This window comes from Kockiozyma suomiensis (genome assembly GCF_038497685.1).
Source record: "Kockiozyma suomiensis strain NRRL Y-17356 unplaced genomic scaffold V2V93scaffold_14, whole genome shotgun sequence".
NCBI classification, from domain to species: domain Eukaryota; kingdom Fungi; phylum Ascomycota; class Lipomycetes; order Lipomycetales; family Lipomycetaceae; genus Kockiozyma; species Kockiozyma suomiensis.
In genome coordinates, this window is record NW_027117677.1 from 116,319 (window position 1) to 143,196 (window position 26,878).

At 43.1% G+C, this 26,878-nt stretch overlaps 13 protein-coding genes across 13 annotated transcripts; 7 read left to right on the top strand and 6 right to left on the bottom strand.

Annotated features, from left to right (window-relative positions):
• The first annotated feature begins 4,551 nt into the window (after positions 1-4,551).
• On the top strand, positions 4,552-5,728 carry V2V93DRAFT_374563 (uncharacterized protein). The gene is made up of 3 exons (XM_066911267.1): positions 4,552-4,856; positions 4,926-5,009; positions 5,077-5,728. The coding sequence occupies exons 1-3, from the start codon at positions 4,649-4,651 to the stop codon at positions 5,355-5,357; spliced, it is 573 nt and encodes a 190-aa protein (XP_066763770.1). The 5' UTR covers positions 4,552-4,648; the 3' UTR covers positions 5,358-5,728.
• Positions 5,647-6,465, bottom strand: V2V93DRAFT_374565 (uncharacterized protein). The gene is made up of 3 exons (XM_066911268.1): positions 6,310-6,465; positions 5,832-6,252; positions 5,647-5,776 (listed from the first exon to the last, which is right to left on the bottom strand). The coding sequence occupies exons 1-3, from the start codon at positions 6,310-6,312 to the stop codon at positions 5,718-5,720; spliced, it is 483 nt and encodes a 160-aa protein (XP_066763771.1). The 5' UTR covers positions 6,313-6,465; the 3' UTR covers positions 5,647-5,717.
• Positions 6,466-6,748: 283 nt separating this feature from the next.
• On the top strand, positions 6,749-8,062 carry V2V93DRAFT_327997 (P-loop containing nucleoside triphosphate hydrolase protein; the record flags this gene model as incomplete). The annotated part of the gene is made up of 3 exons (XM_066907580.1): positions 6,749-6,806; positions 6,860-6,983; positions 7,039-8,062. 3 exons carry the CDS (start codon positions 6,749-6,751, stop codon positions 8,060-8,062), a joined length of 1,206 nt encoding a protein of 401 aa, XP_066763772.1.
• A 132-nt stretch (positions 8,063-8,194) lies between these two features.
• V2V93DRAFT_78156 (major facilitator superfamily domain-containing protein) lies at positions 8,195-10,157 on the bottom strand. Its single transcript, XM_066912788.1, has 2 exons — positions 9,690-10,157; positions 8,195-9,624 (listed from the first exon to the last, which is right to left on the bottom strand). Exons 1-2 carry the CDS (start codon positions 9,917-9,919, stop codon positions 8,328-8,330), a joined length of 1,527 nt encoding a protein of 508 aa, XP_066763773.1. The 5' UTR covers positions 9,920-10,157; the 3' UTR covers positions 8,195-8,327.
• Positions 10,158-10,395: 238 nt separating this feature from the next.
• V2V93DRAFT_360757 (adenosine deaminase/editase) lies at positions 10,396-11,821 on the bottom strand (the record flags this gene model as incomplete). The annotated part of the gene is made up of 3 exons (XM_066908142.1): positions 10,396-11,042; positions 11,115-11,579; positions 11,665-11,821. The coding sequence occupies 3 exons, from the start codon at positions 11,819-11,821 to the stop codon at positions 10,396-10,398; spliced, it is 1,269 nt and encodes a 422-aa protein (XP_066763774.1).
• Positions 11,822-11,902: 81 nt separating this feature from the next.
• On the top strand, positions 11,903-15,037 carry V2V93DRAFT_78357 (ribosome 60S biogenesis N-terminal-domain-containing protein). Its single transcript, XM_066912789.1, has 3 exons — positions 11,903-12,278; positions 12,337-13,858; positions 13,918-15,037. The coding sequence occupies exons 1-3, from the start codon at positions 12,042-12,044 to the stop codon at positions 15,027-15,029; spliced, it is 2,871 nt and encodes a 956-aa protein (XP_066763775.1). The 5' UTR covers positions 11,903-12,041; the 3' UTR covers positions 15,030-15,037.
• A 976-nt stretch (positions 15,038-16,013) lies between these two features.
• On the top strand, positions 16,014-17,296 carry V2V93DRAFT_327878 (uncharacterized protein; the record flags this gene model as incomplete). The annotated part of the gene is made up of 3 exons (XM_066907577.1): positions 16,014-16,691; positions 16,749-17,066; positions 17,144-17,296. 3 exons carry the CDS (start codon positions 16,014-16,016, stop codon positions 17,294-17,296), a joined length of 1,149 nt encoding a protein of 382 aa, XP_066763776.1.
• Positions 17,297-17,679: 383 nt separating this feature from the next.
• Positions 17,680-20,722, top strand: V2V93DRAFT_374574 (uncharacterized protein). Its single transcript, XM_066911269.1, has 5 exons — positions 17,680-17,860; positions 17,998-18,151; positions 18,212-18,313; positions 18,371-18,405; positions 18,459-20,722. Exons 2-5 carry the CDS (start codon positions 18,051-18,053, stop codon positions 20,561-20,563), a joined length of 2,343 nt encoding a protein of 780 aa, XP_066763777.1. The 5' UTR covers positions 17,680-17,860; positions 17,998-18,050; the 3' UTR covers positions 20,564-20,722.
• V2V93DRAFT_374577 (40S ribosomal protein eS10) lies at positions 20,680-21,538 on the bottom strand. The gene is made up of 3 exons (XM_066911270.1): positions 21,438-21,538; positions 21,280-21,350; positions 20,680-21,200 (listed from the first exon to the last, which is right to left on the bottom strand). Exons 1-3 carry the CDS (start codon positions 21,487-21,489, stop codon positions 21,003-21,005), a joined length of 321 nt encoding a protein of 106 aa, XP_066763778.1. The 5' UTR covers positions 21,490-21,538; the 3' UTR covers positions 20,680-21,002.
• A 215-nt stretch (positions 21,539-21,753) lies between these two features.
• V2V93DRAFT_374579 (telomere stability and silencing-domain-containing protein) lies at positions 21,754-23,055 on the top strand. The gene is made up of 2 exons (XM_066911271.1): positions 21,754-22,227; positions 22,293-23,055. The coding sequence occupies exons 1-2, from the start codon at positions 21,815-21,817 to the stop codon at positions 22,717-22,719; spliced, it is 840 nt and encodes a 279-aa protein (XP_066763779.1). The 5' UTR covers positions 21,754-21,814; the 3' UTR covers positions 22,720-23,055.
• On the bottom strand, positions 22,911-23,956 carry V2V93DRAFT_374581 (scaffold protein Nfu/NifU N terminal-domain-containing protein). Its single transcript, XM_066911272.1, has one exon. The coding sequence runs from the start codon at positions 23,858-23,860 to the stop codon at positions 23,030-23,032; it is 831 nt and encodes a 276-aa protein (XP_066763780.1). The 5' UTR covers positions 23,861-23,956; the 3' UTR covers positions 22,911-23,029.
• A 132-nt stretch (positions 23,957-24,088) lies between these two features.
• V2V93DRAFT_374582 (uncharacterized protein) lies at positions 24,089-25,853 on the top strand. The gene has a single exon (XM_066911273.1). The coding sequence runs from the start codon at positions 24,165-24,167 to the stop codon at positions 25,752-25,754; it is 1,590 nt and encodes a 529-aa protein (XP_066763781.1). The 5' UTR covers positions 24,089-24,164; the 3' UTR covers positions 25,755-25,853.
• V2V93DRAFT_374583 (proteasome assembly chaperone 2) lies at positions 25,693-26,723 on the bottom strand. The gene has a single exon (XM_066911274.1). The coding sequence runs from the start codon at positions 26,600-26,602 to the stop codon at positions 25,835-25,837; it is 768 nt and encodes a 255-aa protein (XP_066763782.1). The 5' UTR covers positions 26,603-26,723; the 3' UTR covers positions 25,693-25,834.
• Positions 26,724-26,878: the final 155 nt, after the last annotated feature.

Genomic DNA, 26,878 nt, shown 5'->3' on the forward strand with positions numbered 1-26,878 from the left:
CAACTCTAGATTCATCATCATCTATAAACTCACTCCCACTTGATCTATCATCTGCTGCTCACAGATCACTGGATTGATGATCTTCCAAAACTAATCGTACTTCCTAACTGTTGTACTGAAAGTGAAGAAAGCCCTCTCTGGATTAAGAACTAGTCTTGTTAGCTTTAACCATTCAAACCCTGTTGTCTCATCGAAAACAACATTCCAGACAAAGATCACTCCTAGTGAAGAAATCAAGATGCGACATGTCTTTTTATTGCTTGCATATCCAACCATTATCCCTCTGACTGCTTTAGGTGAAAATTTGCTTGCCACGTGAGTTTTTAGCTGGTGAAACCATGCTGTACTTCCAAAGATCTTAAAATATGAAACATTAGGCTCTTTCCCAAACCAGAGCTCATATGGTGTGTGTCTTGTTCTTTTCTATGGCTTGGCTTGCAATTCTGTTGATAATATGTACTGCACAGCTGACAGCTTCTGCCCAAAACTTCTCTTACATATTTGCTCCAATCAACATACTCAATGCCATTTCTATCAATGTTCTATTCATTCTTTCTGCTACTCCATTTTGTTGTAGAATTTCTGGCACTGCTGTTTGATGCTCAATCCCTTGATGCTGCAAGAATTCCTCAAGATCATTTTGACATATACTATCCACCATTGCCAGTGTGCAATCTAGCTATCTTCAACCCAAACTTGCTATTTGACTGAGCAATATATGTGCTGATGGCTGCTGCTGCATCTGACTTATTCTTTAGATAGTATACTGGCTGTCACATAATGTGACTAGTTTACTGTCAATCATAGGTCCTCTGACCAATTTGTGCTTCTGCATCTGTTCAAGTACCTGACCAGAGACAAGTCCCAGCCTCTTGTGCCAAATAGTATTGAGTGCATTTACTACATTCACTGTATTTACTGCATTCACTTCAACCACTGAGAATTGTCTTGCAAAACTGCACCCATCATATCTGGACCTGGTTCCAATTTGAATTTTCGAGCCTTCCTTTGCGCTCACAAAGCATGTCAGACCTGCATTCCTGTTGGCACAAGTCCAATCTTTGCATCTGGATCACACAACACATCTTTCAGAGCCACTTTGTAGGTCTTTCCTTTGTCAATAACCTTTCCTTGCCTTCTGCATTGCCTTGGCCCACAGCTCTCATGTATTGCTCATTAGCAACCTCCAAGACCAAATTCAGAGGTCGACAATCGTGTAGACATGCTCTATTAGATGTCATATGCATGGTGTGGCTCCCATGTCAACCTTCATCTCTGGATGACTAGTCTCTCCTGCAGTGTCCCTCTTTTTGGTAGTTGGAACAGAGACCCTTTTTTTCCCTGAAGTTTCTTGCTGCAAGCAAGCTTCCCACTAGCACTAGTTTTCTCCTGGACTTTTTGTGTCCTCAGATATGTTGTCACACCATTGACGGCATCTGCCACAGTAAGCTCAGTTTTCTGCTGCTCCAAGGAAGCAATTGCTCCCTAAAGCTCATCGGGGAAAGTTCTAGGAAGGACAGAGGAATAAATGTCACATATTTGGGCACCCAACTGGTCCAGCTGCTCCATGAATCCTGCCAACCTACCCCCAAAGGTTTCAAAATTTGCTAGTGTTGCCTTGCCTTCTCTAAGTTGAGAGTCAAAGGCTCTGCAACCAAAGAGAGCCTTCATTACTCACATATATATTCTAAAGATTTTCCTGGACTTTCCTGGTATTACTGCACTTCAGATAGCAGTAATCCTTAATCTGAACAGCTCGCCTTCAACACAATGATAGCGTGTCTATTGACAGACTAAAATTGAGAGTACTGTTCCAATATCTCTAGTTCCAAGTCATACAGTTAGTTCCTTGCCCCCAACTTTCCACAAACTCTTTGTTGAAAATTATGTTCTAATGTCAGGAATGGCTCAAGAAGAAGCTCATGAAGAGGCCCAGGAAGAGGATAGCAAGGAAACCTTAAGAGAAGCCAGCAAGGAGGCTCTTATATTGTATATATTGAGTATTCATGTCTTGTGTTTTTGCAACAACAATACCAGTACCAATATCAACAACCTTAACACCAAGCCCTGAATAAGTGATCTCATCAACATGGATAATATCTCTATCTGATAGACTTTGCTATGTCAGACTCTCCCACTGACATGCAGCATTCACCAGACCCTTTTTTGCATGAGAACCATCTTCAAGGCAAAGGCCCACTAAGAGTAATTCAAAACATTAAGGGTTGGCATCTTCAAGCCAGAGTCCTGAAGTCGTGTCAGGGCTCATAACCTCTTGCAAATACTGCCTATCAGTGGAAGCATCAGACATAGCAAAGTTGATACAGTTGTTATCCATGCTGATGGCATTGCTTGTTGATTGTTTGGTTTTAAGATTGTTATTGTAATTGTTGTGAATGTTACATAACACAAGAGATACATGCTCCATATATAGACAATTAAAATGCATCTTTCTGTGCATTAGTCACTTCTCAAGCCACCTCATAAACCTCTCTCTAAGCATTTTGCTGACATTGGAACACTATTTCCAGCCAACTATGCAACTGATATTGATGAAATAAAATCAGCTTCTGGATATGAGTTTGTTTTGGGAGGTGGCACAGTCAGTCAGAAATTGAAGAGACGAAAATCAGTGGCATATGCTGCAGAGGCAGATATATGAATCTGAAACTGGCTTTATGAGAGGCTAATGGCTGGAAAGACTTATGAGTTCATCAGCAAAATTCCTCAGGTAACAATAAGGAGCAATCAAGTTGGCGAAAAATCCACAATTTTGAAAGAATCAAGCGCAATGAGGTTAGCTATCATCTCAACAGAGAAGTAATCAATGATGGGGTCATCAGTACTGTTGAATGCAGCCCTAATGATATGGTTGCTGACCTTTTGACCACAGGAATTGCTAGGGATCAGTTGAGATATTTAGGATCAAAAATGAGTATGGATAGAGACACAATGGATCAAGTGGGAGTGATGGATATTGCATACCACTGTCAGTAAGAGGCTCCTGAGGAGGTTAGACTGGCACCTGGCAAAGCTTAGCAGGGTTTAGCAAGGCATAGATTGAGACTTGAAAATGGGCCTCTATGAGGCTCTTATATGGCCTTTATATTAAGCCTGTATCTTGCATTTTGTAAAATCAAAACAATAACAATATGAACACCAATTACCCAACAAACAATCTCATCAATATGAGTGACAGGCTTATTAATTTTTGTGATGACTGATTCTTCACTGGCAAGCAGAATATGTAACAGCTTTGAGTGATTGTTGTGATTTTGTGAATGATTGCAATTTATTTGATTTATGTAGCTTCTGTTGAAATTTTTGAAAGTCAAAAGAGAAACTTCAATATCTTCCATCTTCCTTTTTTTTCTTCATTTGATGTATTATATGGGGAGAAGTTGGTATATCTATCATGGTCTAACTGATGTATGATAATTATGATGGTGATTCAAATTTACTGTCCACATGCATCAGCTTGGTTATGACAGACCCTTAAGATTATCGATTGTATAACAGAATTTTAGAAAGTAGAGAATCTTGTTCATGGTTTTTAGTTTTATTTGGCTTGTAGCATGTTTAGGCTATGTAATTCATTTCTGCTTCTATTTATCTAAAACTATTTATTTAACAAGAGTTAGTAAAGCAATAGAATTTTTGCAAAACTTTTTGTAGTAGTCATCAATTGCTATGCAGAAGAGGCAGGATAGTGAGGCTTCTGAAAGGTTTTGGCATAAGATGTGGTGGAGTACTTTGAGGTTGTAGACAAAGCAAAGCTTATATCTAAGCCCAATCTTGCAAATGACAGAAACTTTCTTAGACTTGTGACTTGAAGCCTTTTGAATGCTCTGTGAGAACTTCAGCTTAAAACAATTTGTAGCTGCCATCTGTCAACAGCGAGCTTTAAGGAGCACACACATTATGCAGTGATATCAAGACCATGTCTTATATAATTCAACGGAATAGTGGTCATATTCTAGGATTGGGTTATCAAATGTATAATAACAAAGATGGTCGGTGATTGTGATCAGGGTGGCTCAGGATCGCTCATTTTCAAAACTGTAAGATGTTGATGATGGATGGTGCCTTTCCTCTGCCGCTATCGCCTATCTCGACGGTCCCAAAAGCAAGGTCCAAGTTGGTACTATCATCGAAACTTATTAGCTTGAGCAGTAGGAAGGGTGTTTAAAGGCTAAGAGAAATAGTATTGCTGTTGATTCAAAGTTAGGTAAGCTAGCTGATGAAAATATCTTGCGCAGCTTTCATATGATGCGCGAATACTGAGAACTCAAAAATTGTAATTATGTAATTATGTTACTACTAAATTTATATACTGCAATGACTAAAGTGCAGAATTCTCAAAGTGATAGTAACATAGTGTAGTGTATATGAGAAAAGTGACGGTAACGTAATGCAGTGTGTGAGTAGATGAAACAGATGAGGTGGGCGCGCCGGTAATTATTACATCAGTGCTTAGTCGATGACACAGCAACAAGCGCGGGTAGCATTGACTGACCCCATCATCTAAGTTTGCAACCTCAAGTTCTAAAAGCTAGCTCGCCTGATTATTGTTGTTGTCAAGTTCCCTCCTATTCGCAAACACGGGCAGTTCGACTCAGATTGTTTTCCAGTTTTCTCAATACTGCAGATGACGGCCTTTTCGGATCTGTCTCTTGCGGAGCCCGACAAGGACCCGGTTGCCTCGTTGCATCTTTCATTGCTCATGGTCTCGGGGCTTCGCTACGCTCTCAATATCGACAATGATTATCTAGAAGCTCACTCACTAACCGCCAGGGATCCGGAATCTCTATCTGTTGAGACTCTCAAGCAGTGTATTTTTGCCGACTGGAAAGAAGGTAGGATATTTGAGTGCAGCATGCTGCGTAGTGGTCACTTATATTCGCAAACGTGGCTGACTGATTTAGACTGGGGCGAGCGACCTTCCGCCACTGACTTCATTCGCCTCATTCATTTTGGGCGGTTATTAAATGACAAAGATACCCTTAGTGGTAAGTTTTATTTATAGGATTCGACGAATCAAGGTAAAGGAGTTGGCTTTGGCTAACACTCTCTCAGACTCGAACCTTTCTCGTTCAAATATGTACAACGTGCTGCACATGTCTGTTCGGCCCGTCTCATTAGCTGGGGTAGCAAACTCTCCGACTGCAAAATCTCGTTCTAGTCTTCTTGCTGCCGCAGATGCTATTCGTCCTCGGCGTCAGAATATTGTCGATAATGATCGCGTTGCTCACCCAGTCACCGTCAGCACTAGTAGTGCTGTAGATAATTCTCATTCTTACGGCACCGCTCCAGGTGCTGAAGCACGCAACGCAGGTTGCGGATGTGTGATCATATAAAATAGTGTGTGATTATATTTTCATTGCTCTGCATCTCCAGCAATTTGTCATCGAGCTATTTCTGGGTACTTCAATATCACTACTCTCCGGGTTTGGTTCGCTTGGGTCATTTAATTGCTTCGAATTATATATGTAGTATTCTTGTGCGTTTAGGGTGTACATGCAAGAGGTACATTTTTATCATGGAGTTTCTGGATAGGTTGTTTGCAGCGTGTTTTGCTGTCTTTTCGAATCGAACTTATGACTGTTGTTTTCTATTGGGCTTTTTTTGTTTTTATTGGGCGCATAGTACGGAGCATGTGATGTAGTTTAACTAGCTATATTTTGCATGATAACACGATTAAAATACAGAAACGCAATTTACATCTTCATACGTCGCTCTAAGTCGGTATGGAAATCTGTTGGAATCGAGTCAACGCCTAGTAATACTTTGTTAGAAAATGTCGAAAGTTCTGGTAACCGACGCAAACATACCTCCATATACATCCTCCCAGTCTACTATTTCGTCCCTTCCCAGTAGAATCTCCTGAGCAATGTCGTAACGAGCACCAGGGGCGCCGCTTGTGGCAACCATATCGGCTCTCTTCAGTACCTCAGGGTAGAAAGGAAGACTCTCTTTGCAAGCCTCCAACTCCATCACTCGCTTCACCGGTTCGTAAGCACCAAACAGTCTTCGCAAATGCTCAAGTTTCATATCACGCTGATTCTGGTCCCAATTCTTGAGATGTGATTGAAGAGGGTGACCACCTTCGTTAGCAATATTGAGACTATCGGTGATCGGGGCTGGTGCGGATCCAGACACCATATGATCACGCAGAGATGGAATTTGCGCACGTGCTATATCAGGCTTTGGCACTGTCGATGCATAGGGCGCCGAAGGAATTATACGCATAGACTGCATGCGATTAGTAAAATGAATTGAGAATGGCTTGCTGACAGCACAAGATCTTACCATGTTGCAGTTATTATTGAATGAAGAAAACAGGTATCGGCTGATCTAATAACGAACAATTCAAGATGATATAGCAATAATCTCGTAAGTTATTATGTATGCAATATTTGATCGAAAATCAAAAAGAAGTAGAGATGATTGCAAGCTCGCCTGTTAGCATCGAGCGTGGAACACGAAAGAGTGACAGGGACGGGACTTTCATCTGTCACATGACTAATATAAGGTATTAAATAAACTCCCAGCGCGCGCAGAATTCCGTAAAAGAATATTGAAAGCAAGCAGCATTGCGAGGTCATGTCTAATTTAGAATATTGCAAAGGAGGTTTATATATTATATATTATTCACTATAAGGAACTACTTTGTACTATGGCTGCCTTTAAAGGGCCTTCTTTTGAGGCGCTGGGTCTATCCAAATCATTAGTGGAGTCGCTCAACGCTATGGCAATTCGAAGGCCATCTCAGATTCAAATAGCTTGCATACCAGAGATTTTGAAAGGTTTGAAATTGAGCAAATTCTTTTTATATTATGTGAGCTAAATTTTTGAACAGGCAGAGACTGTATTGGAGGAGCTCGTACTGGATCTGGAAAGACAGTCGCTTTTGCAGCTCCAATATTAGAGAAGTTTTCTGAAGACCCATATGGTGTATATGCCTTGATTTTAACACCTACCAGGTATTGAACGGTTTGATATGCTATAAAGAAATTGAAATTAACTAGTTAAATATAGAGAACTGGCACTGCAAATATCTGAGCAGTTTGCTGCACTTGGCTCTTCAATGAATTTGAAGCAAGCTGTAATAGTGGGTGGGATGGATATGGTAACACAATGTATTGAGCTGCAGAAGCGTCCTCACATAGTTATTGGCACCCCAGGTAGACTGGCAGATCATATCCGAAGCAGTGGGGAGGAGGCTATTGCAGGGCTGCGGAGGATCAAATTTTTAGTTCTCGATGAAGCTGATCGGCTATTAACGCCTGGATTTGCAATTGATTTGGAAACCTGTATGAGTGTGGCTACTAAGGTCAAAGACCGGCAGACGCTGCTGTTCACGGCGACGATTACTCCGGCTGTATTGCAGCTCAAAGACAGCTCAAAGCATAAGGTGTTTCTCCACGAAGTTCAGTCAGATAGTAAACTATCAACTCCTGATAGTTTGTCACAGAGCTATATTCTGCTTCCGAGCCACGTTCGCGAGTCATACCTGGTTTCTTTGCTATCATCGCCCGCAAATGAGAAGAAATCGGCAATTGTCTTTGTCAATCGCACTACAACGGCTGATGTTTTGCGAAGAATACTTAGGACGATGGACATAAGAGTCACAGCACTGCACTCTAGCATATCACAGCGCGAAAGAATCGACTCACTTAACAGATTTCGAGCCGAAGCAGCAAGAATACTTGTCGCTACCGATGTCGCTAGTAGAGGTCTTGATATACCTCAGGTGCAAATGGTAGTTAATTTCGATGTACCCGCCGATGCAGACGATTATATTCATAGAGTCGGTCGTACAGCTCGAGCTGGAAGAGCAGGTGAGAGTATATCGTTTGTCACAGAGCACGATGTAGCTCGAATTCAAGCTATAGAGAAACGAGTGGGAAAACAGATGGATAAATATGACAAAGTGAAGGAGAGCGAGGTGATCAAAAACTGGCTTCAGCCAGTGTCTACAGCGCGACGAGAAGCTATTATGGATATTGAAAGAGAAGCTGCAGGTCTGGTAGGGCCGAAGAAGAGAAAGCGAAGGCAGTAGAAGACAGTCATAAAAGTTTGATTTTTAATTTCATAACCAATTCGATGTGTATATATTCTGTAAATCAGGGAAAAATTCTTAAAATACTCGAGAAAAGTAGAAAGTAGATATTATTAATTAACAGCTATTCAAAAAGGCACAAAAAAGTAAAAAGAACCAAAACTTTTGCGCTAAAAATCACGACTCGACTTTTGTTGCCAGCAAAAAAAATAGAAATTGAAAATTGACAATCACATTCATAAAAGCAAGAAAATAGTTATGCATCTTAGTAGGAATAACGATAAAACGGACTGTTGTCACCAGCCAAATATTTATCATCGTCAGTCAATTTCTCCCAGGCCTCAAGACCAATACCTCTATCTCTCATCTGGTTCTCACGTCTAATGGATATGAAGTAGATGATATCAAAAATGATAGACAAAGCGGCAAAAGCGATAGCCAGCGAGTAACCCTTAATATATCTGGGCGCATCCTTAGATAGAAAGGAGAAAGTGGCGATGATACCACCGATATTTCCGAATCCGACCTGCCATCCAGAACCAACACCACGTCGAAGATGACCTCCAAAATTGGTGGTACACCAGCAGACGACGACAGGCATAGCTGAGTAAAGGCCCGAGGCGCAAAGGAAGAGAGCACCGTACTTTGCGTTTGTGTTGTCTTTAATTCCCAAAAGCATGGCGAATCCAACGATAGCGAGCAAAGTGAGGCCAACAGCGAATAAGAAACGGTGTCTAAGTGAATCGGAAGCAAACGCTGCGATCATACACAAGCCACATGCAGCGACCCAAGGAGGGACGGAGTGAAGCTGAGTCTGAATTTTACCGTAGCCAAATTCAGATATGATAGTGGGCGCAAAGTAGGCGTAGCCGTAAGAGGGCACAATGAGACCGAAGTACATGAAGCCAACTACGTACAGTTTGTAGTCTTTGAAGACTTTCAATACATCGCGGACGGTAATCTTGCGAGATATATGGGACTCTCCGACATCAACCGCAAGCTTGGCCTTGATGAAGGTACGCTCGTTGGCGTTAAGGAATTTTGCCTCTTCAGGGAAATCGACAATGAAGAAGAATAGAGCAATTCCAATGATGCAGGTCATAATTCCCTCAAGAATGAAAATCCAACGCCACCCGTGATAACCTCGTTTGCCGTCCATAAGGCCAATGGCTGAGGCAAGAAGTCCACCAAAGGCGCCAGCCAAGGTGGTCGAGGAGAAGAAGAATGAGTAACGCTTCTGAGCTTCAGGGCGAACATACCACATCGCAAGCAAATAGAAGCACCCGGGAAACATGCCGGCCTCGAAGAATCCGAGGAAGAGACGGCAGACTATCAAGCTACCATAGTTTTGACAAAGACCCATGAGGGTGGTAGTAAGACCGAAGAAAAACATACAGATGGAAAGCCAGACGTGGGGTCTAAGCTTCTTCATCATGATGTTAGCCGGAATTTCGGCAATAATGTATGGCACGAAAAATACTGTAAGAGCAGTATTGTACCTGTTTCCAGTTAGGTTGAGGTCATCGACCATTGAGAACAGTTTTGCGTTTGAGATGTTGACTCTGCACATTAAAAAAGTTAGCTATTTGCGGTCTGAAAAGAAGAGTCTTTACGGAAAAAGTAATACCTGTCCAAGAACGCCCACAAGTACAGAATGCAAAGCATGGGAACAAGACGGACGTCGATCTTCCACATAAGTTTTTTCTGGTCGACGCCTAGCTCATTCGCAAGGGCGGCGAGGTCGACAGCGGTGTTCGGCTTTCCATCGGGCGACGCAGCGTCGACGGCGGCGGACTGGTCGCCAGAGGCGAGGGAAGTAGTCTTCTCCACGTCTGCAGCAGAGCTGTGATAGGACATTGGACTGAAGAGAAAAAAAGAAAAAGGAGGAGAGAGAAGAAGGACAGGAGAAGTGTGGAAAAAAGGGGACTGTAAGAGAATATATGAAAGATAACTAAAAAGTTGTATAGGGAACTGAGTCACAAAAAGATCGAAAACGCGGAAAAATAGATGCGGTAGCCGGAGTGCGCGCGCATACGATTCTTTTCGCTAATAGTTTGCGCTATGCTGCCTCGGCGCGCGTGACCACTGCGAAAGCGGAAGTCATATCCGCTTGGCAATAGCGACAGTAGGGTTTGGGATAGCACGTGAGAAGGGAACAGAGAGGAAACAGAGGGCGGAGGCGACGCGAAATCGGGGTTCGCAGGTTCGTGAAGCTGAATTGAGGCGTAGTGGTTTGATTCGTTTGAGTACGGCTGAAATGGCTTTGTCTCATGACCCCGGATCTGCTGGCTTTGATTTTGCAGAAATATGCCAGCTTTTTGTAGCGGAGACGGCTACTGGCGGTCGCTTCGGCTATCCTCGGTCGTACTCCTGAGCCGCACCCTCTCCACTTCAAACTCATCCTCACTTGTCCGCACCCATCCTCGTAAGGCCTCCCGCGCAGAGGCCTTTACTCGCACCCGTCGGTGGTCAAGAGCCTTGAGTGAGCGGTACGAGTACTTGAATTTGGAGTTTTTATAGATAATTTCTGCAACGTCTGCAGCCAGCTGCCGCCGCGACACGCTGCTCGCGCTCGCCTCTGTGCCGCCGCGCGCTCCCATGCGGATGCCCTTCACCACCGCCTCTGCTCGTATGCCTGCTCCATTCGCTACGTACACCAGCGATACATTGCTTGGCTTGCCCTGTGCACCTGCAGCGGCTCTCGAATGCTCATGCTGGCTGTGAAATGTCGTCCAGCCGAAGCGCTGTTCGCGGTAGCCAGCACCTGTGGCCTTCTCGAGCTCTACTGCTGCTGCCCTTCCAAAGGCCCGCTCAAAAGAGTCAGGATTAAACCGGGTCTCGGGTACAAGTAATGTAGAAATGTAAGCATTCTCCGGATCTGCCACTAGATTCACCGGTGATTGAATCGCAGACGTAAACTGCCTCAGCATCAGCTTGTCACTGCACGACTTGCTTAAAGATATCGGAGCATCAGACCGCCCTGTCTCTCGGAGTTAGCTATATTGTTTTTCTTTGCTATAGAAACTCAATTATCAAATTAGTTTACACTTACCTGGCTTGGTGCGTACAACTCCAAGCTCAGAGAAAAACGCACGTCCTTTAATCGGCATATTGAGGTTCATTGTCAGGGGCTCAACATCCCAGTTCGCTTCAACTCCAGCGCCAAGATTTTCCATACTGGCGTCTCCACAAGGCACCTCAGTCAGTACCATACAAATCTTCCAGCTGGCATCAAGCTTATATTTGGCCCGCCATTCTGTCGTCATTAGCTTCGCTTCATCGCAGAGTAGCTCGTCGTATGTGGTAGAGCTTTTGGCAACAAATGGCGAGTCGTAATCTTCATCCCCTTCTAATCTCATACATTCATTGAGCACAAACCTGTTAAATGATCGAAGTGCAAGAGTCTCCGCATGGCAGTCGTGAAGTATTCTTCCTTGTGCCGTGCCAAGGACAGCATCCGGTGTTGCCTTCACTCCGGTTGCGAGCGCAACGCATTCACGCTCAGAAGAGTCCTTGTCTATAGCAGCTATTAGCATCTAGCACTGCGTTTGTTACGGTGTAGACTTTAGATCTTTATCTAAACTGATATGCTTTTTTCCTACCCTTCACTAAGACGATTGCTGCCAAGTTTGTCCATTCAGGTGTGCCATCTGATCTTCTTGTCGGCTTCGTCCGAGACGGACATTTGGTATATGTCTCAAATGCTGTGGCTGCTATTTCCTCAGCAAGAATGCCATTAATCTTCCAATCTTCCTTCATCGCTAACTCAAAGGCATAAATTCCTGCAAGGAACGTCACTGGCTATATCCATATTTATGAAGATATCTTCAATTTCTGCTAGTCCTGATTTTCTGCTGAGCCGCACGGACATTTCTAAGCCGCAGCAAGTTTTTTTATTAGAATACGTCAAGGCAGCAGCAATTCTACATTTTCTGCATATCATTTCTCTTAACTTCTTTGAGAGCGAAAATTTAGCAGCATGGATCAAAGTATACGCAGAACTAAAAAGATGCCGCACCGAAAGTCGAGCACTAACCGCAGTATTAAAAGAAGTGCCGACCTTGATCCAGTACTAATCGAGCTTCAGGCAATCATAGGGCATCCAGCGAATTTGACACCGGCTGTACAAAGCAAGATCTCGTATGGGGATTTAGCTACTGCCATAGAAAAGGGACTAGGAGATAAACTTGCATCTGTATGGGCAAGCGAAGGCGCGGTAAGTTACGTTTGCTTAAATATCTGCCGTATTCTTTACTCATTGTTTTCAATCTCAGTCCTCCGTGTATACACCTGCGTTTAAAGATGTGACAATCTATATTAGTACTGTCATTCGAATAATGTCAGACTCTGTGCTTTGCAGAGAGGCGGGACTTAGAATCATTCGCATCCTATTGGGGGACCACAATAAGATCGTTTACCGCTCGCTATACACTGAACAAGCAGCTCCTGTAAACGACGTATTAGAATTGCTCACTCAGTTCGCAAAATTTCAGCACGGCCAGTACGCAGACGAGGTCTATGCAGCTTTGGATTTTTCATCATTGATATACTCAAAGATTCTCTCTAGTCTGAAAATTAGATCAGAGGAAGATGAACAACGTGCTCTAAGTCAACACCTTACTAGCAACGGAACAATGCGGTACCATATGATTGAACTTTTGCTAGTGCTACTAGAATTTTGTTCATTTACTCGCAAAAGTGATCTTTTGGGTCATCGATCACTTATTTTGCCCTGGCTCAGTAATGCTACTGCCGATAGTTCCGAGCAGCTTATACGCACCGTTGCAACATTTTTCAAATACGGAGAAGACAAAAGCATTCTCAGGCGACAGAAGACATTATTTTTTACTGAATGGGTTTTGATCAGAATTGTGTCTATTTACCGGGTTCTCAGGACTCGTAACAATAGGCAATGGACTAAATATGAGCTAGAGTTCAGTCTGCTAGTCAAGATATGTACTTATCCTGAGTATGGTGTCATATACCCTGACAATGGATGGTATCCTCCTGGTACTCTTGATGCTACCAAGTCTAGGAGATCGTTTCAATTTTACAACAGAGTTCTCGTTGCCTTGACAAAGCATCTTGATGTTGCTGACGAAGATGAATTTTCCCTGCTAAATTCCATTTTTAAAGCATGCCCAGAGACGGTGGCTGCATACACTACGTCCGTTTTAACCAAAATTGATCCGACCAATGATATAGATGTTTTGAAAAAGTTTCCTTATTTTTCAAGCATTATTTCCCTTCCTATCCCAGCCGTGCTGGAAGATTGGTCACTTGATATAGGTGAATCACCACCTGCTGCAATAATTATAGAGAATGTTCTTCCGTCACCATTAAACAGACCTCTTCTTGACCTTGCACTTCATAAGAGTGCAATAACACAGTATTTTGTTTTGAATCTAATTGCGCAGACCCTGCAAAAGCTTGATAGAATTTGCGCAATCATGAGTTCTCGAGGTTGGGAATCCGCTAGATCAGCAGTGTTGGTTGCAGTATTCCATAGACTACCAGAGTTACAGAGTTATGCATCGACCGTCACAAAGTCTATCTCACCGAATTCTGGCTTTGTGATGTCTAAGCTACTGAAATTATATATTAACTTGTTTCCAGAAGTATCAGCAGGCGCCAAAGTGGATTTGTCTCAGCTGTTGATTAGATTTATTGAAGGGGACTCAGGTGATAAATCAGGTACAGCCTTGAAATTCGGTTTAGTTGGATGGCTTGAGCTTCGTAATGTGCTGCAGGTGCAGAGCTCATTACCGACTCCGCAAAAATTCTGGAATAAAGCAGGTACGACAGCTATATATGCAAACTATAGAAAAACTTTACTAATCGCGAAAGCCATGCAGACGGTATGAGGTTTTCCTTTTTTACATATATGCTCCAACTAGCGACATATGTAGAAGATAGCGACATCTCCGCAGATGTCACTGAATCTTTAGATCGTGTTACCTCTCAGACCTATTTATTTCGCCAACACTGTCAAGTTCCTGTGATTGTACCTTTTGTACACTGCTTGCGATCGATTATCTCAACGTGTGATGATAAAACCAAAGAGATGCTTTGGCAATTACTCGATGAAGCAGCCGCTCGATGTCTCCGGTCGCCCTTCAAGTATATTGATCGAATTAATAGCCTTGAATTCAATAAGTGCTATGGGAATAACTGCTCTGAACACAAATCATTCAGTCCGTTGCTGGCTTCTATCACCGAACAGTGGGTGTATCTTGCAGCTTCTGACAAGCTGTCGGAAGATGACCAGCAGAATCTCTTGAGTTTCTTGATGAGACTTTTCATTTCCTTTGGAATCTCTGGAGAGGGCTGGCATCCGGCATATTTTTTGATATCAGAATCTAAAGGCTTAGATAGAAAATCTCAGTCTATTTTGAAGAAGTTTGATAAGCTAGCTCAAGATTTATCTCGACATGTTAAGATTGAAAAAATGAAGTGGAGATCACTATTTACTCGCAAGAAAATCTCTTCCGGTATCACAAGTCCTTGCGATCTAGCAGACTTAACAGACATTTTTATTACTACCGATGATGTCGACCATTTCAAGCAAAAACTGGATCAATCTAAGCGCCCCCTGAATGTTTTAGATGTTTTTTCCATTCGTGCTCTTGTTGGAGACATCGTTTCAGAAGGAGACATCAAATATTTGGCTGTGATATCTGAGAAGTCACATGCTGGGACGCATCCTGAAAAATGGATCTTAACCGCGTTAATGGATGAACGACTTTGGAAACCGTTTTTATGGAGACCCGATAACTGCAGTCAGATCACTGCCGATTTTTGTGAATGGTATTTTAAATTCATTCGCAAATGCAGTGGTGATATCCTAGTCGATTCTGAGCAGCAAATTGGATTTGTTCACAAGTACATCACTGATTCATTTAATCTGTGGAAGAGCGATAGCAAGGTAAGAAAATTTATTTTTGTTTTTAAGATTTGCTCGTTCTAAGTTTTGATGAAGATGTCGAATGCTCTTGCTGAAGGACTTCAGTTGCTAAATGCAAAATATTTGCAAGGCCTTCTTTCGCAGTGCGTTTTGCAAGAGTCTGCGACTTCTTCAAAGATCATCATGGCCTTAGTTCAGGCCTTGCAAGATTCTTTGGGGACATTAATGAAAGAAAATAGTCGTATTTTCCTTTATCTAGTCAAAGTGGCTCTTGACTCAGGAGACACAAAACTTGGCAAAATTATCGCAAAGTATATCGATGAGGGTTATTTAGTTGAGCCTGACCTTGATCTTCAGACTGTTAGCGAAGCTTTAAAATTGCATCGCAGAACTACGTATCCATTGATATGCCATATGTTACGGGACTTCAGGACTGTGCGAGCTTATATCCTGCAGCACCACGTTGCAGATATTCTTAGTCTTGATACTGCAGATCTGTGCTTATTTGCAGATGCTCTGACGCTAACTTTGGTCTCGTATGACGATAGAGAAGAGATTTTTATAAATGATATCAGAGATAAAAATGTTGGAGTGGCATCAGATATTTTACATAAAACAGTACAGATAGCAGCGACGCCTGAGAAGATTCGATTAGAATTTAAATTTTTCATTAGAGCTCTAGTTTTGACGATAGATGATGAGAACATGATTACTTTATACGGAAAGATTGATTCTGCTCTTCCCAGGACGTTGTCAATTGAGAGACTTGCTTTTGTTCATGCTCTGTTGATATCTGGCAAAACGGAAAAGTTTCCCAATTTGGATGCTACTCGATACATCAAGTCTGCGCTACAATCGGTCACACGATTTTTATCCGAGAGCTCACAATTATCAGACCTTCAGATCATGATTATCAAAAGGCTGAGTATTATATGTTCCCAATTTTCACAGCTTCTCGGTGTCGGAAAATCCCTGAATGCGGTGATTGAAGTTTCTATTCAGAGATGGTTTACGGATAATGGTATTATGCGCTCTGCTTTAGCCTTCATGATGAGTTCATCTCAGCAGCCTCATAATCTTGAATACCAAAAGTTCTTGCAGATGCTACTGAATAATGATCAAAGTCGATCACAAGAGTCTGGTGGTTTTCCTTATTACATTATTTGCGCTATGCATTTTCTATATTTCCTGGACCCCAAAGAGCAGTCTAAGGCATCAATGATGACACCAAAGATTTTACAGTTTTATTCCGGAACATATAATCCTGCAGATAGACTGATTCTGGAAATTATCTACTCACTTGATGCTTCTGTGAATATTAGCTCGGAAATGAGAATCGAATCGTACTCGTTTCCTCAAGAACAAAAAAAACTTTATAATTTTGCTGTCGGCCATTGCGAAATGTCTTTTTCGTCGAAAGTGTTCAGGAACAGTATAAAGACTTTGTCAAATAAATCAGGCGCATATTCTTATCAGAAATTCGAGACTGTGATGGAATATATAGCTGTTATTGAAAAATTTACTGATTCACAAGAGCAGGACTTGGTGTATGATCCTCTCTTTGTCTTACCTGCTATTGCTGACATGGTCTCGCGCAAGCTAGTGAGTGTCAATTCCATGGTTGATAGTCATTGTCTGAGTTACGTTGTTATATGTCTTGGTCTCAATGCCCGAGTTGCAGGAATGGCGCGCAAAATTCTGAACTCTTCAATCTCTTTGATCGATGTAAGTGTCCGCTTTGTTGTTAGGAACCCCAACTGTTTGCTAATATGAAGGATACAGGAGTCCCATTATAAAGAGAAGGATCTTACAAGAACAACCCTATACAGTTTATATTACGCTACTTCCGACCCGACTCTCATCAAGAATCCTAGGTTTTCAATCATACTAACAATAATTGCAAATATGATTCCTATTCTTTCAAATGTTGGCCACTTTCTATTTGATCGTGTATTGCAATATGTGACTAAAAGTCCGACAATCGATACTTCCGATATTCCTTTGCTTCGAACTTTGCTGCCTGCATCTGAAGTTGACAATTATGGAAAAGCGACCAATTGGATGTTAAATATGCTTATTTCCTCCATGAAACGCTGCTCGGTACGTATTATGATAGTCTGATATATCAAATTAAAGATGTTGAAGCGTCGTGTCACAGTTTCACTAACTGCTAGAAGGACTTAACTATTTATGAAGACGAATTCATATTTGAAATTGTGCAAACGATTCAAAGTGTTTCAACATCATGGGACTCGACCAGAGCTTTATCTTCTGCTCTTCTGTCACATGCTCGACTTCAACATAACTTGGACAAGAAACCTGATGCTTGACTTTTGCAAGTTTAAGTATATATCAGATTTATCTCAAAGAAAAGTCGAAATCGTTAGCTGAGCAGCGAGGATAAAGATGACGATGACAATGTAACTCACTACGCTAATGGCAGTTTATCTTAAATATCATGTTACAAGCATAAATCTAAATCCCCCGGAAATTGTTTTAGTCGTGAAATCTAGAGTAAAGGAATTATGGCAAATGATTTTTTGCAGTGAATTTCAATCTGATCAGAATTTGGGCGCATTTACAGCGTAATCCAATAAGATAATCCAACGTATATTCCCCATTATATGAGTTGAAGAATCAAACAGCTTTTTCCGTAGTTTTTAAATAAAAATATAGCAATCTAACTGGGGTGGGTACATAGCTATTGGAAATATGATGTTGAGTGAAGTTGCTAACTGCGCTTAGACGCTCTCAGAAAGAGAGAGTATATACAGTATATGTTTTCTCCCACCACCAATACCAGACTGCACAGCTTTATATCAATTTCAGAGACACACCAGAGCATCTACATTATTCATAACATTGTTATTGTTTTTTCGCAGATTTACTTGTTGGTACGTTAATGCACTATTAATTACTGCTTTTGAATTGAAGTGAATCGCTTCTCAGACTTTGAACTGAGATGCTGAGTGTGATCTATGTGGCGCCATCGCACGATATTGCTTACGGGTAAATGCTAATTTATTTTTAGAAGATATTAAGATACTGCTAAGGACGCAGTGGAATGAGCCTTTTTTATAATTAATGGATCGCCAGATATATTCTCTTGATGAGCTCAAGGCTCTGTCAAGATCGCCTCTCTGTGCTCCACCTGAAGACTTGAAGCCTCAGACAGAATGGATGAGGTAACAGCATTCCTCATACGCATTTTTCTTCCATTTACTAACATATATATTTGCGAATAGTGCGGCAGCTGTATTGCCTGCAAATAAGAGGAATTTGGTGGGTCATCGAGAAGCAACCTACTTAGGGGCAGACGGAACAGATTCTATTTTTGAAAGTGCCTTGTAAGTTTTATTTCACTGAATGCTTAAATTACGACCAATTACTGATTATAGCGTCAGGTCTTCGCAAGATGAAGAAGGACAATCCAGTAAGAGTGAGTTATATTTTCTGCCAAGCACAGACTTAACAAATCTAATCTTATTTTAGAGCAAAACGATATTATACTGGGGCCTCCCAAAATATCTTTTGCAGCAGCTATATCGAAGAAAGACTCAGACGAGTGTAGACCAGGATTGCAATCAGTGTCAAAGCCAGATCGTTTCGGGCGCGACCGAGATACCGGTCTTGGTTCTGCAGAACGATTCTCAAGTTCTCGAATTATTTCTGGGAAGCGAGGAGGACGTCTTGGTGATGCCGATTCAGATGTAAGAGATTCCACTCTTCGACGCGCTCGAAACAGTCAAATTGATTCGACTGAGCGTTCGAGAAAGTATAAAGATGATGAACGTGGTCTGCGGTCAGATGCTGCATCTATCCGCGAAAGACGAACACGAGACTCGACTGGTAATCACAAGAGAGAAGAAGGATCTTGGAGAGATCGTGTCACCGAGAGAGAATGGGACAGACATGACAACTCAAGAGAATACCGTGGTGATAAGTATGGTGCGCGGCAGGTGGAGAAGACTCCAGAATGGCTTGACGAGCCAGCTGATCATAGCGACAGTTTGAATTTTGCAAATAGTGAATTTGCTAATGCCGTTGCAAGCAGTGGGTTAGCAAATCTGGCTATCCCTAAGGCCTCTAGCTCCAAGATATCACCTGCGACTTCATCAATTTCGGGAAACTCATCAACTGGAGCTAACACGTCTACTGAGCACTCGATCGAAGAATTCCAAGCGTGGAAAGCTAGGATGAAGGCTGCCGACATGGATCGAAAGTCAAAGGATCAAGGGGAGTTGCTTATTGAAAATGATATCATTTTAAATGCAAAGCCAACAAGCGCATATGGAGACTCTGCCGACAGATTTTTCAGTTCATTTGGGACAGCTGTGTCACTTGACGATGTGAAAGAGCTTTCCTCCAGCTTAGACGCTCTAGGAGTAAAATCCCCTGGAGAAGGTGGAAGGGCCTCCAAATTCTCCTCCTTTTTCCGATCTGACAATCCCAACGAGTCAGTTACTGCAGTTTCTCCCGAGCCACCAAGAGCTGAGCATGCCCCTGGCCATACTAGTCGGAGCTCTGAGATTGTCTCCGATCCGGCAGTCCAACCAGCTGTCCCGCAAATCTTGCAAAGCGACGACAAAGAGGGATTTAAACGTATTATGGCAATACTAGGTAACAAACCAACCCGTCCTGCTCAGAGCCCAGTACCTCTGACTTCAAAAGAGCCATCTTCAGTGGATAACCGCACGCCCCTTTCACCGGCGCTGCCACCAAGTTTGTCCTCTGGCATTTTCCCGAATCATAAAAATCAAGCACCCAATCCTGGCTCTGCGCCAAGTGCTGAGCTCCCTAATAAGAGCCGGGGAAATGACCAGTTTTTAATGGGATTAATGAGTGGATCTGCGAGATCTCGCTCTCAAATGCAGCAATCTGCACCGCCGCATTCTGTAGGTGAAGAAATAGCAGGGAAGCCTGCGCAGCAACCTGCTCCGCTAAGCCCTTCTGGGTCGAAGTCCTTCGCAGCCGACAACAATCATTTGGCTGGTGCCGGAAATATGCCGCCTGGTCCGTTAGGCCTCGGTGTACCTCCTCCTGGATTCGACATTGATCAAGCAGATCCCAGAATCCTCCAGCAGATGTATCAAGCGCGTCAGATGCGAATGCAAAATGGACAGGGTGGTGCTTGGTATGGCCGTGCCGGCTCGTTCCCGCCACCTCAAATGCCACCGATGCAGCAGAGAGGTGGAAGACCTATACAAGGTGAGATGCCTCCTATTATGGGATTGAGATTCCCCAGTGGCATCGGCAAGGAGACGGATGCGCAAGGTGGAGGCAATATGATGCCGCAACCCCCATTCTTACCGTTTCTTGGGCCTCCTCCAAATGCAAATGCTCCGCCGTTTCCTCCTGGGCCGATACCGCCCAATTTCTCCTTTATGGGTATGCCTGGACCACCACCTCCGATGCCACCTGGTTTAAATCCTATGCAAATTGATGGAAGACTGCCAATGCCGCCTCCACCCTTGAACGGGCTTATGCCTAATATAGGTGATTTCGTTACGACGCCAAGATTAGGAGATAGAGCTTCACCTGGGGCAGCCAGTCCAGAGGAGAACTCAAAGGTGCCGCTTACGAGTGTGAAACCGTAACCTGGAATTGCAAGCTATACCCAATAATGAGTATACGCTTGCTTTGAATTGCTGAGCTGTAATATAACATGAGAATCTAATGTCAAATAATAACTTCTATTCTTCAATGTTTGTGAACCTGTCTTAAAATTATTAATTGAAACTATGAATTACTTGAGATATATGTAGCTGATACATTTGAGTGTAGTAGTAGCTACGCCTTCAGTAAACTTTTATGGAAACAGGAGCAGGAATCTTTTTCTAAAATCTCTCGCAATTGACTAGTTGCACATAGTACAAGTAATCGTCCATCGCAAATTAATCCCCGGAACTTTTGCAAAATGATACGATAATTTTATTTTGTACATGAATCGATTATCCAACACAATACCCTATGCCACACCTTTTATGTAACAGCTTCCATTTTGTTCATCGACTCAGCATACCCATCGTCCAACATCTAACGTCTTCGGCCAGCGGTGGGAGGAGCAGAGCGGACCTGCTTCTTGTATGTGTCGGGGACAATCTCAGCCGGAAGGTGCAGCCATTCTCTGAGGTATTCGATACCCTCCTCGGTAAGAGAGTAGTAGTAGTACTGCCACGAAAATCGGGTCTTCACGAATCCACGGGAATCAAGGGACTGGAGAGCCTTGATGACCTTTACGAATGTAAATCGAGAATTAGTATCCTCCACTATGATTATAACCACAGACTGAACAAAATCGCAATATACTTACAAACAAGTTCTTGGTGTCGATCTCCTCGTGCTTATCTTGATTGTAGTCCTTCTTCGCGACAACGACGCCCTCTATTGAACCACGATGGTATTAGCATTTGTCGGACGAGATGCAACACGTAGCACGGCGCACTAGTGACTATAAAAAAAGATACATACCCTTGAAGAGGTAGGTGTGGATCTTCTGGCGTTCTGACTTGGGAATCAGCATTTTGTTCGATATATGTTGAAGAGTTGGCAACTACGTTGAACGATGTACACGAAGCTTGTGAAGATACCTAGGCGTCGCAGTCGTTGAGGATTCGCGTACTTGAACGTGACTGCCTTTTGTAGGGTTACGAAGGGCTTTGTCCTCCTGTCTCGCAGCAATCTTAAAAGCCCTAACCACAAAGTTAAATTATCATGTGACTATACAAGACCCTTAGATGCTGATACTATCCAGCTCCTAACGAGTCGACGGATATCCCAAGAGCCTGCAACTTCAATAGGCAGAAGCGCACGACAGGTTATTTACAACTGCCGCCTTTCTGTTCGCAATGGACACTGTCGATGTATTTGTGTTGTCTGTACCGGGACTGCCGCATCTGCGCTTGGATTCCTTATCTGGCAGTACAACAGTGAGGTCTCTGTTGTGCTTGATTTCAGATCGTCTGCCCTCGTCCGTGGCGATCAGCTCATATCTCACCTTCGCCTCGGGTCGTCCTTTCACTGACGATTTAACACCTCTTTCTTCGATAGCCTCTACTAGCAATACTTTGACATCATTTTTATCGTTGCGAATCAATGCGCGCTTATGTGGAGGTAAAGGAGGCTTTGGATCTCAGTTGCGAGCCCAGGGAGGCAAGATGGCTGCGAGACGTAGGAGGGGTGCTAAAAATGACGAGACTAGCAAAGATAGCTTCCGAAATTTAGATGGCAGACGGATGAAAAGTGTCAGGCAAGCTAAAGAGTAATTTTTTTCGTTGGGTGTTTCTACATTTATGTCAACTTGCATATTTACATATTATTTTCCAGTTTGGCGATATACCTGGAAACAGCACCGACCAGAATCAAAGAGGCAGCAAAGCAAAAGAGGGAGAAGCTTTTAGCAATCGCAAATGCCGAAGCAGGAACAGTTAGATTTGACGACACTAAGTTCTTGGACGAGAGTGAGGAACTAATTGACGACCTTAAGCGCATCGTGGGCGAGTCATTTAGTTTCAGTATGCAGGATGATTATGATGATGATGAAGTTGGCACTTCCAACAATAGCAAGGTGAAGGATGAAGGCAAGGATACCACAGACGGTACGGCTGAGCCTCTTGAGGAGAATGAAAGACCCTCGATCGAGCTGGGGCAACCGGTCGCGTCATCTTCCAAATTTAGGAAACCGAAGATAGCTGCGTTTTTTGAAGACGAAGCCGACAGCAGCGATGACGATAGCGAAGTTGCTGGAAGCTAGAGCAATTTTCAAGGAAGTTACTATATTCTCTACATCGCGATTTTATCGCACGACAGTACTCCAACGGAGCAGGCAGGCTGAATGTTTCCTCAAACCTTGTGGCTTATATTGAGTTGAACTAGCTTCGTTGGTGATGCCATACTAGATTATGCTGCCAGGAACCCGGCGACGCTAGGTAAATGCATAAGAAGTTACGTGAAAAAACAAACCTTTATTGTGTATCCGCTACTCCGCTACTTGGAGCTGTTATCAAACCCTACTTTATAGTGTATACTATCATTGCAAAATCATTTCAAAATCACTTAAGATATTACAACGATGCTTCACCTCTCTCACTCTTTAACTTCGCCTCAAACTTCTCAAATTCGCGTAGAGATATCTCCTCTTCGGGATCAAGTACTTGCTCGATTCCGTTGACACCATCTACATAGTGCATCAGCATAGCTTCAATTCCATTCTTGAGCGTCACCGCAGAGCTATCGCATGTACGACAAGCACCACGTAGCTTCAACTGGACCAGCCCTTCATCAGTAAATCCACGATATTCAACGTCGCCGCCATCTTCTTGGATAGCCGGTCGGATGCGGGTATCAATTAGCTCCTTAATCATGCTAACTGTCTCCGAGTCGCCCTCCTGAGGCATAGTATCCTCGTTGGCACTGGTGTCCTCGAGCATGATCCTGGCCCCCGAGCTCAAGTACTCAGTCAACAGGGAGAACACCTCTGGCTTCAACAGGGCCCAAGACATATCAACATCTTTCTCAACTGTGATGAAATCCGTGCCAAACATCACTGATCGCACACCATCAACAGCGAAAAGTTTTTTTGCGAGCGGAGATGAGTGTGCTTCTCTGCCGTTCACAAATTCCACTGTGCGCGAGTTCTCTGGTAGAATAGGCGACGACGGAATAAATTTCAACGCATGCTCGTTTGGTGTAGTAGCTGTTTGTATGAACATTGTACGGCGCTGAATATAGACGTATGCACGAGCACTTTCTTTGGCTAGAGATGGTCGTATGCTATGATTATTGTTGCTGTAGGTGGATGAAGTCGGCGCCCAAGCCGACATCCGTCTCGTCGATGAGCGAATAGCTGCGCGGGAGACTGCGCGGCCAGCAACAGCAACTGATCTAGCATACATCAGTAATAGCGATGATGAATTTGTAATGCTAAATATTTTTTGAAAAACTAAGAGCGGGCAAGGCAGTTTTTGTGTGGTTGATCAATAAAAGCAAAGAGTGTAGCGTATTACAAATTCCTATTATCGTCTTTGCCACTGACGTAGAGTCGGTTATTTTGGTGCACCATTCCCGGACAAGCTTTGGGAGTTCGCATATCATAAAGTTTTTGATATTCTGGCAGTGAATCTAAGCTATGTAAATTACTGACTGCCCTGACTTTTATCAAAAGCTCGGAAATTCAGAGATTGACTTTATGATGCGATAATGCAGAAGTTTAGGAATTTTCTGGCTGTAGGGATATTATCATTGATCCGGAAAAGACCTATATGTGGACAAAATGCTATATTATTACGAGCTGTCCACTCTGCTGGCGCAAAATGGACAGCACCGTCTTCAGCGATTAAGATGAGCTGCCCGTCATGCGGATCAAAGTTCGTACCAGAACTTTTAGATTCAGAGCAGGTTGAATTTACTAGGCCCTCTGATTCAAGTTTCAATAAGCATTTGACGAATATGTCATCCGAAGATCAGGCTCTTCTAGGACTGAACGCTCTTCCAAATAAATTCGACAGGAAAAGGAACGAGTACGAGGAGACTGAAAGAATCTGCAGTAGATGCTACGATCTGCATCATCATAACAAATCTGATATTCTCTCGCCGGTTGATTACAGGCATATTTTTGGAGAATTGCCCTCAAAAAGAAGCAATTACACTGTTGTCCACGTAATTGACGCATATGACGCTCCTTTATCGCTATTGCCATTGTCAGCCTTATTAAAGGCATACAACAAGACTCCTCAAAAAGTTTTATACGTGATTAATCGCGTTGATCTGCTTGTGCAGAATAAATCTGAAGTTAAAGAACGGTTACGACCTTATATTTTACGACTACTCAAGTCGGCTACAATCATTCAGAACGAGAACACTACCACTTTAGACACAACCATTTTTACACAGGGTGTATCCCTTTGGAATTTGGGATTGAGTGGAAGCGAAACTGTACTCAGTTCTGCTACTCAGTACGTCGAAAGCATGACTCTCCCTTTTGGTGAGCATTCTGATGCGATTGACAAGCAGGATGTTATCTTAGTATCTGCTAGATCAGGATGGGGAGTCAAAAATCTTGCGCGCAAGTTGGGAAGCGAGTCGTATTTCATCGGATACAGTAACGTCGGAAAGAGTCGACTGATTAGAGCTCTTCTTCAAGATTTCAAAGCTGGAGATAAGGACAGCAAGATTCCGTTTAACGGTCCTGGTGAAAGTCACTGGCCAGGAATGACTAGAAACAAACTGGAGTACAAAGTCACTTTTGATAAGAAGGAAAAACGATTAATTGATCTTCCTGGGGTAGAAGATAGTGGGACAAGCATGTGGCATAGTATAGAGCAAGACTCGGTCAAGCATTTGGTAAAAGGAAGATTTCTGAACCGAAAAGGCCGCGAGCATGTCACTGTTAAATCAGGTCAATGTCTGAATATCGGTGGTCTTGTTTTGGTCGAAGTGCCTGATGTAAATGTTGTCGTTTGGAACATGATTGGACAGAGCCGGCACGTCACAGCTTACGTGAATGGCAGTGTCGATAAAGCATTAAAAATGATTGGAAACCAGGATCCAAGCACTACTATCCACGTTGATCCGTCTACGGCTGATAGAATTGCTTTAGCAACTGAGGTCTCTGTAGATGGAGGCGGGGCGGATATATTGATACGCGGTCTTGGCTTCTTTGAAGTTCGAATTTCTGGAAAAGTACCAGAAGGCGGCGCAACTTTGAAAGTGCACACAATTCCGGGCGTTAGCGTTGCGGTCAGGAGACCGATTTATGAAGCGTTAAGAGATGGCAACGAAAGACATTGAGTAAGTTTTGTATATAGATTACTCCCTAAAGTTGCAAAAAAGCGATATTCATATATTTGTCATAGCCCATTAAATACAAATCAACCATATAATCCATGCTCTAATCCTACCTGCACTTCTTTTCCATAAACGCCATCCCAAGATAGAGGATGCACCCACTTGGCTGGAGAAGGCACATTAATAGTCTCCAATGCCAACTCTGATAATCTTGTAGCGTCCGGAATATTATCACCATCGTAGGCATACATGACTAAGGCATCAACGGCAAGCTTATTCTGCAACGCAGATTGGAGAAATGGGATTGTGATTCCGGATCCGGGGATACGAGTAGGGATTGGAGATTCGCTTGCTGGTGGTGACGATGAGCTTTCGACTGAGAGCCGAGCAATTTTTCCTGACAGATCACTGAATGTGGATGTCATCGATCCAGTTGAAAAAGGGTCAGTTAAAGAAATTTGAATGATCTTTGTAATGTCTGGATCTTGCCGCCTCGATGCATCTGCTGACGAAAGAAGTAGGATACGCGAGAATTTGTTTTGTTGAATAAATTTCATCAGAACCTCAGAAACGAAAAGACCTCGAGAGGCTGGAAGAGTAGGAGACCGTTGTATAATACATGTTACTGAGCTGCTATGGTATATCTCGAGCGACGAGGAGATACCAAGCGACGGCGAACCTTCAGGTCGCTCGGCTGGGCCAGCAAAAGGGTACAGCAGTCCGCCATGGTCAAGAAGGGAGTAAAAAGGTAGTTTGAGCGAATGCACGAGAAGGTCGACGGCGAGCTGAGGCACGTTTGCCGAAGATACCGTCGGCAAGATCAGAACCGTGTTCGCGTTTGGAAGAGCCATGATCTGGCGCACGCCACTCAGAGGAAAATAAGTAAATGTTATAAAAGCACTGGCTATATAACCAGGTACTGGTAGAAGCAGAGACTCAATCGCAATGGCTCTGCTGGTTCCGATAATCGCGAGTTATAAGATCCTGGAGCTGTCTTTGACTATGCGAGGCTGATTTCTGAAAATGAAGTCACGTGAACTTCTCCCGGGTGACGCCTGGATCCATCTAGCTTTATAACGCAGCACTGCGATAGCAACGCACTCTCCAGACAGACTTATTTCAGTTCT